The sequence below is a fragment of the Otolemur garnettii genome, unplaced genomic scaffold (assembly GCF_000181295.1).
Source record: "Otolemur garnettii isolate 467f Iridium unplaced genomic scaffold, OtoGar3 scaffold00127, whole genome shotgun sequence".
NCBI classification, from domain to species: domain Eukaryota; kingdom Metazoa; phylum Chordata; class Mammalia; order Primates; family Galagidae; genus Otolemur; species Otolemur garnettii.
In genome coordinates, this window is record NW_003852522.1 from 3,166,270 (window position 1) to 3,177,701 (window position 11,432).

Genomic DNA, 11,432 nt, shown 5'->3' on the forward strand with positions numbered 1-11,432 from the left:
GTGGCTGGCGCCTTAGCCGATTGAGCTATAGGCGCCCAGCCAATATTTCAGCTTTAAAAGTATAATTATTATAACCTCTTTAAGTACCAGCCATATACAATAACTTATTACTTTTCTTAGACTTCTGTGTTTTAGGGCTACTGAAGTATTAATATATCCAGAATCCATGATTCCACATAGATTTAAAAGATCAGAAAATGCGTTGTCTTTCCAAGCCACTTCCAATCATTGCCAACAGACATATAGTAAAATCAGATTGTTTTTGCACAAAATTTCCCTGTAGCAACCAAATAGTCATACCAATGTCAATTCCCTCATTTAGTATTAGTTATTTGAGCTAGGGAAGTTGGATGAAGAGTACCTGAAATGTCTCTTATTTTTCCAGCTTTTTGTGAGATTATAATTATTTCAAAATTTAAAGTTTTTTTGTTTTTTTTTTTTTGAGACAGTGTCACTTTGTTACCCTCGGTAGAGTGCCAGGGCATCAGAGCTCACAGGAATCTCAAACTCTTAGCCTCAAGTGACTCTCTTGTCTCAGCCTCCCAAGTAGCTGGGACTACAGGCACCCACTACAATGCCTGGCTATCTTTAGAGATGAGGTCTTACTCTGGCTCAGGCCAGTCTCAAACCTGTGAGCTCAGGCGATCTACCCACCTGAGCCTCCCAGAGCACTAGGATTATAGGTTGAGCCACTGCACCCGGCCTCAAAATTAAAAGTTAAAAAAAAAAATTAATACAAAGATGTTACTTATTGTATTTTTTTGAAACAGGGTCTCACTATGTTACCCAGGCTGGTTTCGAACTCCTGGGTTCAAGTAATCCTTCTGCCTCAGCCTACAAAGTAGATGGGACTATAGGCCCATGTCACCAAACCCCACTAATTTTTAATGTTTTTTTTATGGAGACCAGGGTCTTCCCACAGTACCTGGGAAACATTTTACTTACAAAAGCTAAAGACAGGGTGGCACCCATCTGGTGAGTTCGAACCCAGCCTGGCCAGCCAAACAACAACTGCAACAAAAAAAATAGTGGGGCATGGGCAGTGCCTGTGGCTCAGTGAGTAGGGCACCTGTAGTCTCAGCTACTCGGTAGGCTGAGGCAAGAGAATCGCCTAAGCCTACAAGCTGGAAGGTGCTGTGAGCTGTGACACCATGGCACTTGGAGTGCCTCTGTCCCTTTAAAAAAAAAAAAATAGTGGGGCATTGTGGAGGGTGCCTGCAATCCCTATTTGGGAGGCTGAGGCAGGCGGTTTATCACTTAAATCCAATAGTTTGAGGCTCCTGTGAACTATGACGTCATGGCACTCTTCAGAGGGCGACATAGTGAGACTCTGTCTCAAAATAGAAAAACAAGGCTCTGCACCTGTGGCTCAAGCAGCTAAGGCGCCAGCCACATACACCTGTAGTCCCAGCTACTTGGGAGGCAGAGGCAGGATAATTACTTGAGCCCAGGAGTTGGAGGTTGTTGTGAGCTATGATGCCACAGCTCTCTACCCAGGGCAACAGCTTGAGGCTCTGTCTCAAAAAGAAAGAAAGAAACATTTCAGATCAAATTTTAAAATATAATATATGAAAGGTTGTAGGAGAGTTTGGGAGTCACCTGACCTATGTCACAGGGACTGTGAGGCCCAATGGGAAAAAATAAAAGGTTTATGTAAAACGCTCATTACTAGCTCTGGCCATGATAAACATTACAAGGTCACTCTGCTCTCCCTAACTCCTAAACCAAGAAAGCTCTGAATTAACTCCAGCAAACAAGGAACAAAGAGAAATAAAAAAGGCTTCCTAAACTCATAAAAACCTAATAAAAGAATTCTTCCGAATATCTTAGTGATTCTGCATGTGGGGCTCACTTACAACGATTGCACAATCCCAGGCAAACAGTCTCCCAGAGATGGGAGCTGTGAACTCATCTTGGGACCTCCGATTGCACCTGCAAGTCGGCCCGGCTCAGGGCGAGCCTGTCCTTCTTCTCCTTTTGCAAAACCTGCTCCTCCCACAGAGCCTGATCCACCTGATCATCAGTGAGCACTACAGGTTTGTACTTCTCATCGAAGAGCCGCTCATTGGTCTCCGAGCGCAGCTGGTGGGGCCCGACGACGCGTAAGTGTGCTGGCAGGTGGAGGAACTCCTCATCGTTGATGTCGCAGTCACGCATCCGGGCCTCCAGCACCCACCAGCGACCCACAAAGCCCACGTCCAAGATTCGGCCCGGGAAGTCGGTCCAGCGGGGCTGTAGGTAGCGGCAACGGGCCTGATAGAGACTGGCCTGCGCGTCAAAGGGTGCCTCGTACACTAGCGAGCAGAGCCCCAGGTTCACGTGCCGAAGGCAGCCACGGCCCCTCAGCCAAAGCAGCCGCTGCACGTAGGCTTCCGAGTTGCGGTTTCGCGTGGCCGGCGCCAGCAGCAGAAGAGCCCCGGACGCGTCGAGCAACGCCTCCTCAAAGGCAGTATCGCTCGGCGCCAGCGCGCAGCAGACCGCACCCCCGCCTAGCAGCCCCACATACACAGCCGCGCGTCCTGGCCGGGCTCGAGCCGCCGCCGCCGCGTCCCCACAGGCTTCGGCGTAGTCCCGGAGCAGCGCGCGGGCCCAGGCACCTGAAGGGAGAGAAGCGCAGTGACAGCGGCCCGACCTCTCCGGCCACCCAACCGTCCTCCTTCCGCCACTACTCACCCAACCGAGCCCAGATGCCCGGCTTTGCTACCGCCGCCTCTACACGGCCTCGGAACCAAAATCTCTTCAGAGCAGCCGCCGCCATCCTCTTTCGGCTTGGAGTCCTTTCTCCGAGAAGAAACTCTTGCTACACCAAGTAAAAGGCCTGGAAACCTTTTTCGCGCGAGGTAACGTTGCCGGAAGTGGCTTCCCATCGGAAGACAATAGGAAACGAACCAGTGCCGGATGTTGCTGTCCTGCTGGAGAGGTTGCCTCTGTGCGGTAGGCGGGCCGCGCAGGCGCAGAGAGTCCCAGCCACGCTGGCTAAAAAGTACCCAGGTGAGGTGACCAGAGTGCCTCTCTGTGGCTGGGGCGGCGGGTGTAGGCTTCTTTGAGCGCAGTTAGCTACCATATAGGGCTCAAGGTAAAAGGACAGACGCCGGAAAGGGTGCTGACTAATCGGCCTCCGTCCTCAGCGATGCGGTGACGCCCCAAGCCACCATGGCGGCGGCCCACGAGCTGACTTTCCACGGTAAGTGCGGCCCCGACGTGGCTGGAACTCCCCCTCACCAGAACCTCCCATGCAGTTTCCAACTCCACTAACCTGCACCCCAGTGATCCATGAACCTAGGAGTGACATCTATCCCTAACTCAAACCCGCTCCCGCTCTGAACTCAGACTCTGATCAGATCTGAGCCTCGAGTCCCCAGACCTTGACTCCATCCCAGGACCAATTCTAAATTGCAGTCCCATGTTAGGGGAAGAGAACAGACCTCATGTCCCCAAACTGAGGAAGTTGGGCCCTGCGTAGTGTAGAGCACTTAAATTGTTACAGCATCCCACACAGCAGGAGCAGTGGGCCAAGCCAAATTGTTTCCACCTGCAAAACATGCTTAAGTCCCATATTCCCACTCTATAGAATTTGAGGAAGCCAGTGATCTTCTGGTTGAGACCCCAGATGCAGCCACCCTAAGCAGAAGTGATCAGCTGACCCCACAAGGACACGTGACTGTGGCTGTGGGTTCAGGTGGCAGCTATGGAGCTGAGGAGGTGGTAGAGGAGGAGAGTGACAAGGCAGCGGTGAGTCGCTTAAATCCCCATGCCCTGCCTCTGTCCAGCCCTGGCTAACTTAGGCTATCAGGGCAGGTACTGAAGGCCTGTGCCATGCAGCTCCTACAGGAGAAGCAGAAGCAGCAGCCTGGATTCTGGACCTTTGGCTACTATCAGAGCTTCTTTGATGTGGACACCTCACAGGTCAGTCCTGGAAGTTGGAAGGATAGGGCTCAGAGTCATGCAATGGGGTTCAGCCGTGATTCAGCGGGGCATTGTTAGGTGGGTTAAAAGAGCTCTCACCAAGTGGATAGAAAAGACTGTGGTGCTCTCTAAGGGCTATGGTGGATCCAGGGCTGTGGGAAAATGGGGAATAAACAGGATCTGGTGAGTCAAGGAATGCCCTCTTGGAGGTGCTTAAGAATTTGCCAAGACCTAGAGGAGAAGGAAGGAAAGCCATAGAGGTGAGGGTATACCCCCCACAAGGTGAGTTGGAGGCCAAGTGTCATACTGCCCCAAAGTCATGTCTAGGCAGAGTGGGGGGAGCAGAATTATGCATCAGGCACAGGGAATAACATACGCAGAAGACCAAATGTGAGAGGAGACATGTGAAGTGTGACAGAAGCTGCCTGGCGCTGGATTTGTCTGAGACAGGCAGGCAGAAGCCAGATCACAAAGGGCCTTGTGAGCTATATTAATAAGCTAAGGTTTGGGGCTCAATGCCTGTGGCTCAAGCGGCTAGGGTGCCAGCCACATACACCTGAGCTGGCAGGTTTGAATCCAGCTCAGACTCGCCAAACAACAATGATGGCTGCAGCCAAAAAATAGCTGAGCATTGTGGCGCCTGTAGTCCCAGCTACTTGGGAAGTGGAGGCAGGAGAATTGCTTGAGCCCAGAAGTTGGAGGTTGCTGTGAGCTGTGATGCCATGGCATGCTACCCAGGGCGACTGCTTGAGGCTCTGTCTCAAAAAGAAAAAAAAATAAGAAGCTAGGGTTTGGACTTGGTGCCTGTAGCACAGTGGTTATGGCACCAGCCATGTACACTGAGGGTGGCAGAATCAAACCCACCCCAGGCCAGCTAAACAACAATGACAACTACAACAAAAAGTAGCCAGATGTTGTGATGGGCACCTGTAGTCCCAGCTACTTGGGAGGCTGAGGTAAGAGAATCACTTAAGCTCAAGAGTTTAAGGTTGCTGTAAGCTGTGATGCGACGGCACTCTACTGAGGGCAACATACTGAGACTCTGTCTCAAAAAAAAAAAAAAAAGGCAGCTAGGGTTTGGGTTTTATCCTGAGGGTGACGAGGAGTCACAGAAGGGTTTGGAGCAGGAGAGGAAAGAGTAGAAGGAGCAGATGGGCATGCAGAATGTGGATGGGAGGCCCTACCTGAGGGAGATCATAACTAGGGGACATACTGGAGAGACGGAGGAAGGAGAATGCCCCATATTTGTTAACTGTGTTGGGCCTGGGAGGGGAGGCTGCAAGGAGGGCAGTCCAGGCAGCCAAGCAGAGGATGAGGAGGCAAGGAGGCCTGGAGGAGACCTTTTAGCATGGTGGGACCCCAGGGGAAGGGGTTCTAGTCATGGGACAGCTCATTGAGAGCTGAGAGGGAAGAGCTAAGTTTTCAGCAGGGCATGGAGAGAGGAGGCTGGAGAACAGCCGTGAAGGACCCTCGAGGACCAAGGATGATCCCTGAGTGGGCTTCTATTCTGGAGCTTGGCCTTGCCCCCCCACCCCCCAGGTCCTGGACCGGATCAAAGGTACACTGCTGCCCCGGCCTGGCCACAACTTTGTCTGGCACCATCTGCGGAATCAGCCGGATCTGTACGGTGAAGTTGTACATTTGGATTATTCACTTTACAAATGTCAGTTAAGTGCCAGGCCCCAGTACTCAGCTGAGAACACAGAGACCATGACACCTACCTTCTATTCAGGGAGAGGGACACAGACTGCAGAGGTTAGGTTAGAGAGCAGCAGGGTGATTCAAAGGATCCATGGCCTTGCTGTTTTGCATAGACGCTTCAGAACAGGCCTCCCTGAGAAGTGGCATGAGGCCCCAGGGTTGGAGGAGGTCACCCAGGAGTGAGCACACACATAGAGAGAGCCCAGCGCTCCCTGTGGAGAAAGAGGTTGGTGTAGAGGGGAAAGCCATAGAGGTGAGGGTCTACCTGCCACAAGGTGAGACCTAGGCCAAGAGCGTGCTGCCCCAAAGTCATGTTTGTGTTTCTAGGAGAGGATGATCAGTGGAGACCTGGTACTAGATTTGGCCTCTGGGATGTCTCCAATGACCTGGCAAGCTGGGTGGGTGGCTTGCAAAGAGGCTAGGGTCCTAGCATAGGTAAGACAGAACACATCCACCTGTCCTGGGAGTGCTGGACCTGGGAACCTGACTGCACCCGCTATTTCCCACCCTGGCAGGCCCCTTCTGGATCTGTGCCACTCTGGCCTTTGTCCTGGCCATCACCAGCAACCTGACACTAGCGCTGGCCCAGAGGAGGGACCCTTCTATCCACTATAGCCCCCAGTTCCACAAGGGTAAGTACATGGCAGGGCTGGGGGTGCTGGGGGCTCCTGGGGACAGGAGTGACTGCCTGGTTGCCTCCAGTGACTGTGGCCGGCATCACCATCTACTGCTATGCGTGGCTGGTGCCACTGGCGTTGTGGGGCTTTCTAAGGTGGCGCAAGGGCATCCAGGAGCATATGGGGACCTACACCTTCCTGGAGACCGTGTGTGTCTACGGCTACTCCCTCTTCGTCTTTATTCCCATGGTGGTGAGTATGGCCCAGCACGGAGTGGGTTGCAGGTGCTGTGGGGGCCACCCAGCATGGTCACTAGGTGCCCGTGTCCATCCTTCAGATGCTATGGCTCATTCCCGTGCCATGGTTGCAGTGGTTGTTCGGGGGCCTGGCACTGGCCCTGTCAGCCACCTGGCTGGTGTTCACCCTGTGGCCTATTGTCCGTGAGGACACCAGGCTGGTGGCTGCGGCACTGCTGTCTGCTGTAGTACTGCTCCACGCCCTGCTGGCCTTGGGCTGTAAGGTGTGTATCTAGGGAATCACAGATGGGCTGTGGGCTGGGGTGGGTGGGGTGGCCCTGCTGACCCTGTACGGCTTGTCCAGTTATACTTCTTCCAGTCACTGCCTCCAGAGTACTTGGTACCTCCATCCCAAGTCCCATCTCTGCCCCCAAATGTACCACTGCCACCTACCCTACCAAGGTCCATGGCCACCTCCTAGGAAGACCCAGGTCCCACAGGTAAGGAGCCATTTCCACCTATGTGAGGACACTGCCCTCCCCACCCCCAATGTGACAAGTCCTGTGGCCATTACTGGGAGTTTCTCTTTTCTAGGCAAAACCTAAGAGGACACATCTGCTTGTCAGCCCCACCTCAACCAAAAGTGAACACATCTGCTTGTCAGCCCCACCTCAACCAAAAGTGAAGGCTCCTTCAACATCTCAAGATCACTTGATTGCTTTCCAAACTTTTCTTACAAAGCAAACACATTTATTTTCTATGCAAAGGTGATTCAGAGAATTTATATAAAGGTGGGGAATGGGCAGGGAGCTTCCAGCTGGGACAAGGCTGGGAGGACTCCCACACCCCCACTGCCTGCTGGGCCCCCTACTCTCCCTGACATAACTCAACTCACTGGCCACAAGAGGGAGGGCCAGGGGCAGGTCTGGGTACTTACATGACAGGCTAGGGGCCTTGGCCTGAGCTCCAGCATCTGAGTTTGGGGGAGGAGAAGAAAACTGCCTGTGCTGAAACATAATGTTTCCTTGTCTGTTTATTTTTTTATTTTTTGAAGAGAAGGGTCCCTGTTAGGTCCCTTCTCAGTCTGGGGGAAGGGCCAAAATGCCATCATAGTAGTAGGGACTGGAGCTTCTATAAGTAAGGAAGAGAAATACACAGGCCTAATGTTAGCTACAAGGAAAAGGACGCCTTCCCAGACAGATCTTTGAGGTGTGTCTGTGTCTGCCCCAAGTGGCAATGGTGGCCTTTGTTCCAGGCCCAGCGCCTGAGGCCGCCTCTTCTCTTAATGTGGGGTCAGGGGACCTACAGGGGCTCAAGGACAGAACAGCAGCAAAAGGCAGAGGCCAAGGACGGAAGCCTTCCCAACAGCGGGGCAGGTTGTACATTCAAGTGTGAGGTGAACCCTTTGGTGGGGAGGGGGCCTCAGCAGGGCTACCCCTCACCACTGAGCCTCAGAGTCTGGGGAGAGGGGCTGCTGGCTCGGCCCGGCCGGCCTGGCTTCTCAGAGGGTCTGTAGATTGACACTGGTTCTTTTTGTAAAAAAATAAAATTAAAAAAAGCAGCATGTCACGCCTGTTGTGACCAAGGCCTGGTCGCTGAAGGGAAGGCCTCACCCGGCCAGGCCGACTTTCTCCTTTGGAGCTAGACCAGGGGCAGGTACTGAGGGACACACAGGGCAGCTGCTCCCCCCCACCCTCTGTCACCCTGGCACAGCTGGCAGGCCCTGACATGCCTGTTACAGCAGATGTCAAACCCAGGTCAGGGTGGAGAGGATGGGAAGGGGGGAATGAAGGCTCCCACAACGTGATCTTGTGTAAAACATGGCAGCTCAGGGCTGGGATGTGGGGTTGGGGCGGCGGCAACATGTAAAAAAGTGTCCAAGTTCCCATAGCAAAGAGGGCTGTGATCAGGTGTTCCGGCTCCTCCAGTACAAGGGGGTCAGCCACCCAGTGGGGCGGGGTAGACAGGGGCATCATTTGGTTTCCTGGTGCTGTCAGTCCATGAGGGGCAGGGCCCCTAGCTCCCATAGTGCATGGTGTTGGTCGGGATGGACATGGGTGAAGCCATGGAGATAGCGGGGCCGCCCATGGTGAATTGGCTGTTGACTGCATAGTGTGCGCTCGAGCCGCCGCCGCCGCTGCCCTGGGCGCCGGAGGACCCTGTGGGGTGGGCATTGGCACTGAGGGGCCAGCGCTGCCCCCGGCCCACCTGACCCCCAGCAGAGTCAGAGACAGAGAGAGAGAGAGAGAAATAGGGCAGGCGGGTGCCTGGACAGACAGACAGCGACACACTAGCTCAGGCCCCAGGGGACCCACCCCTGCTACCCGCTATTACCTTGGACAATCCCTGTGCTCATTATGGAGCCCATCCGGGAGTGGGTGTGATTGACAATCCCCGTGTTGGCTGCGCAGCGAGGGAAGAAGGAAGGAAGGGAGATGGCGTCACCGCCCCCAGCCACCCAGACCACTGGCATAGGCGGCAGAGCAAGGCAGAGGATCTGGGGGCCTCGGCAGAGAGCCCCAGGAAAAGTAAAAGGTGAAAGGACCAAGCACAGGCCAACATGGCTGTCCGTTGGCCCTTCCTAGCCACACAGCAGCCCTGGGCAAGCCCCCACCCCTGCTGCCCTGCTGGAGGGCCACTCACCTAAAGGAATCAGGTTGTTGTGGCCTACGCTGGAGCCACTGGCAATAACACTGCTCAGGTCATAGGCAGTCGGCATCCCTATATCAGATGAAGAGATGTTAGTACCCTGTGTGAGGGTACCAAAAGCACACCCTAGGGCAGAGGGGTAATCCTGTCACCAAAGGCTGCTAGTTGGACCCATCCCTGGTGTGAGCCAGGTGTCATGGTTGGGGCCCACTCACCAGCCACAGCCATTCCACTGCTGAGGTTATAGGTGCTGCCCGTGTTCCACATGTTCTCAGAGGGAGATGTGTAGTGGGAGCCGGGTGGGGGCGATGGTGTTGTGCCTGTATATCTGTGGCAGAGACAGATCCATGGGCAGGGCTGGTGGGGCTGGAGGTGGGAGCAGCACCCCCAAGCGGGCTGTGGGCCCCACCTACCTGAAGAAGGGGTTTTTTAGATCCAAGAGGTTACTTGATTTAGAGCCCGTTTGGTCTACCTGGGCCACAATACTGATGTCGTAGCTCTGTCTGCAGAGAGGGTGGGGAGGATGATGAGCTGGGGTTGGGGGAAATGGACTCCTGACCCCCCAGCACCAGGTAGCAGCTCGCACCTTTTGTTGGCAATAAGCAGACATGTCCCTGAGAGCGTGTCCCCGGCCTTGGCGAACAGTGGCGACTGAAACAAGCACCGGACCTGGTACCAGTGGGTCAGGGGCTCCGTGGGGGCCGTGGACAACCACACAGTCATTCTATCAAGCAAGGACAGGAGGCATGTTCTTGACTGGGTCAGTGACACCATTTGGACCACCCACCACCCTGTATACACCTTGAGTTCTCCCCAAGTACCTGCCCCTGTGACAAGTTACCCTGGGGCCCTGGAGCTGAGACAAGCTGGCTCCCAGGCAGTCCTGGGTATGTCTGTGTGCACACACGTGTACACAGGAATCTGTAGACATTGGGTGCCTACTCACCCTGACGCAATGTGCTAAGAGACAGACAAGATCCCACAAGGGACGGTCACTCAGAACACAGTGGACACACACCCATGCTCCACTCACATCAGTCATTTGCTCTAAGACAAGCTCTTGACCCCTTTTGGAAGGAACAACGTTGCTGGGAAAAGTCACGTCCCACCCTTTAACCTCCAGCCTAGCCCACGTCACAGCAGCAGGAAGCCCCTGGGAATAGCATGGCCTGCTCTGCTACACTTACATGGAGCCGATGAAAGCAACGTCAAACCAGAAGGCCAGGCCGTGGACCAGCCCTGAATGCAGCATGTGGAATTTGAATGGGATTTCTATCCTGGAAGGCAAAGAGCACTGGCTGCTGGGAAAGAAGAGGGGTGCCCCGTGCAGAGGCCTGGGGCCTTGCTCTCCTGCCCTAGTATGGCAGGATGCCAGTGGGAGCCAGCAGTGGCCTTGACCTTCAGCTCAAGCTGCGCCCAGGAGAATGGGGCTTAGGTGCCAGTACCTGTGCAAATCTCCTTCTTTGGCTTCTAAGAAGTTCACTGTATACTTCACAGACTTGGCCATCAGGATCCGGATGTCAAATGTGTCCTGGGAGAGACCACAGGTGTGACCTGGATTCTGGCACAGAGGCCAGCATGAAAACGAGAGTCCTATCCCTTCCCCAGGGTCTGGGTCTGGCTATTGGGCTAAAATCACCTTGCCCTTCTCAGACCTGGCACAGGGGGAAGGTGACCTGTGGTAAGGCAATCAGGTGACAGCTCATTCATCCTCATCAGAGACTTGGCAGTTGCAATTTTGGGATATGGCTAGATACTCTTGCACATGTACACCTCATATGTAAACTTTCTGACTGTTTGCAGTAGTCATACACTGGAAACCATCCAGTTAAACTAATGATAGCTCAATCATAAAAGACTGTACATGAGAAAGAATGAAGAGGCCCTTTATGAACTGATGGGGAGAAATAAAGATATACCACTAAGGGAGCTAACAAAATTAAAGAAGTGGGTGTGAGCCATGCACAGTGACACATGATTATCATCTCAGCTATGAGAGGCTAAGGGAGGAGGATCCTTTGAGGGCAAGAGTTTGAATCCAACTTGGGCGACCTCATCTATCTCTCTTTTTCTTTCGTTAAGAAATGGAGTACTGGCTCGGCGCCTATAGCTCAACCGGCTAAGGCGCCAGCCACGTACACCTAAGATGGCGGGTTCAAATCCCCAGCCCGGACCCGCCAAACAACAATGACAGCTGCAACGAAAAAATAGCTGGGCGTTGTGGCGGGCACCTGTGGTCCCAGCTACTTGGGAGGCGAAGGCAGGAGACTCGCTTGAGCCCAGGAGTTGGAGGTTGCTGTGAGCTGTAATGCCACGGCACTCT

The 11,432-nt window shown here is 53.9% G+C and overlaps 3 protein-coding genes across 6 annotated transcripts in view; 1 reads left to right on the forward strand and 2 right to left on the reverse strand.

Annotated features, from left to right (window-relative positions):
• Positions 1–1,519: 1,519 nt before the first annotated feature.
• TIMM29 (translocase of inner mitochondrial membrane 29) lies at positions 1,520–2,869 on the reverse strand. 2 transcript variants are annotated; one of them, XM_012810211.2, is made up of 3 exons: positions 2,674–2,794; positions 1,884–2,597; positions 1,520–1,834 (listed from the first exon to the last, which is right to left on the reverse strand). In XM_012810211.2, the coding sequence occupies exons 1-2, from the start codon at positions 2,756–2,758 to the stop codon at positions 1,909–1,911; spliced, it is 774 nt and encodes a 257-aa protein (XP_012665665.1). In that variant the 5' UTR covers positions 2,759–2,794; the 3' UTR covers positions 1,520–1,834; positions 1,884–1,908. The 2 variants fall into 2 exon arrangements, with proteins under 2 accessions (XP_012665665.1, XP_023373785.1); XM_023518017.1 differs by having other exon boundaries at positions 1,520–2,597; positions 2,674–2,869.
• Positions 2,870–2,933: 64 nt separating this feature from the next.
• Positions 2,934–7,473, forward strand: YIPF2 (Yip1 domain family member 2). 2 transcript variants are annotated; one of them, XM_003797946.3, is made up of 10 exons: positions 2,934–2,991; positions 3,129–3,184; positions 3,572–3,732; positions 3,823–3,906; positions 5,446–5,533; positions 6,123–6,239; positions 6,310–6,476; positions 6,562–6,744; positions 6,825–6,960; positions 7,055–7,473. In XM_003797946.3, the coding sequence occupies exons 2-9, from the start codon at positions 3,154–3,156 to the stop codon at positions 6,939–6,941; spliced, it is 948 nt and encodes a 315-aa protein (XP_003797994.1). In that variant the 5' UTR covers positions 2,934–2,991; positions 3,129–3,153; the 3' UTR covers positions 6,942–6,960; positions 7,055–7,473. The 2 variants fall into 2 exon arrangements, with proteins under 2 accessions (XP_003797994.1, XP_023373784.1); XM_023518016.1 differs by having other exon boundaries at positions 2,986–3,184.
• CARM1 (coactivator associated arginine methyltransferase 1) overlaps positions 7,189–11,432 on the reverse strand; it is a 24,439-nt gene continuing 20,195 nt past the window's right edge. Inside the window, exons 8-15 of one of the 2 annotated variants that reach the window (XM_003798037.3) lie at positions 10,555–10,640; positions 10,297–10,386; positions 9,696–9,833; positions 9,523–9,612; positions 9,325–9,437; positions 9,104–9,181; positions 8,795–8,863; positions 7,189–8,619 (exon numbers count right to left, since the gene is read on the reverse strand). In XM_003798037.3, coding sequence (XP_003798085.2) covers positions 8,477–8,619; positions 8,795–8,863; positions 9,104–9,181; positions 9,325–9,437; positions 9,523–9,612; positions 9,696–9,833; positions 10,297–10,386; positions 10,555–10,640 — 807 coding nt within the window. In that variant the 3' untranslated portion in view covers positions 7,189–8,476. The remainder of the gene's footprint in view (positions 8,620–8,794; positions 8,864–9,103; positions 9,182–9,324; positions 9,438–9,522; positions 9,613–9,695; positions 9,834–10,296; positions 10,387–10,554; positions 10,641–11,432) is intronic. The other variant, XM_023518015.1, reaches the window with a different exon arrangement.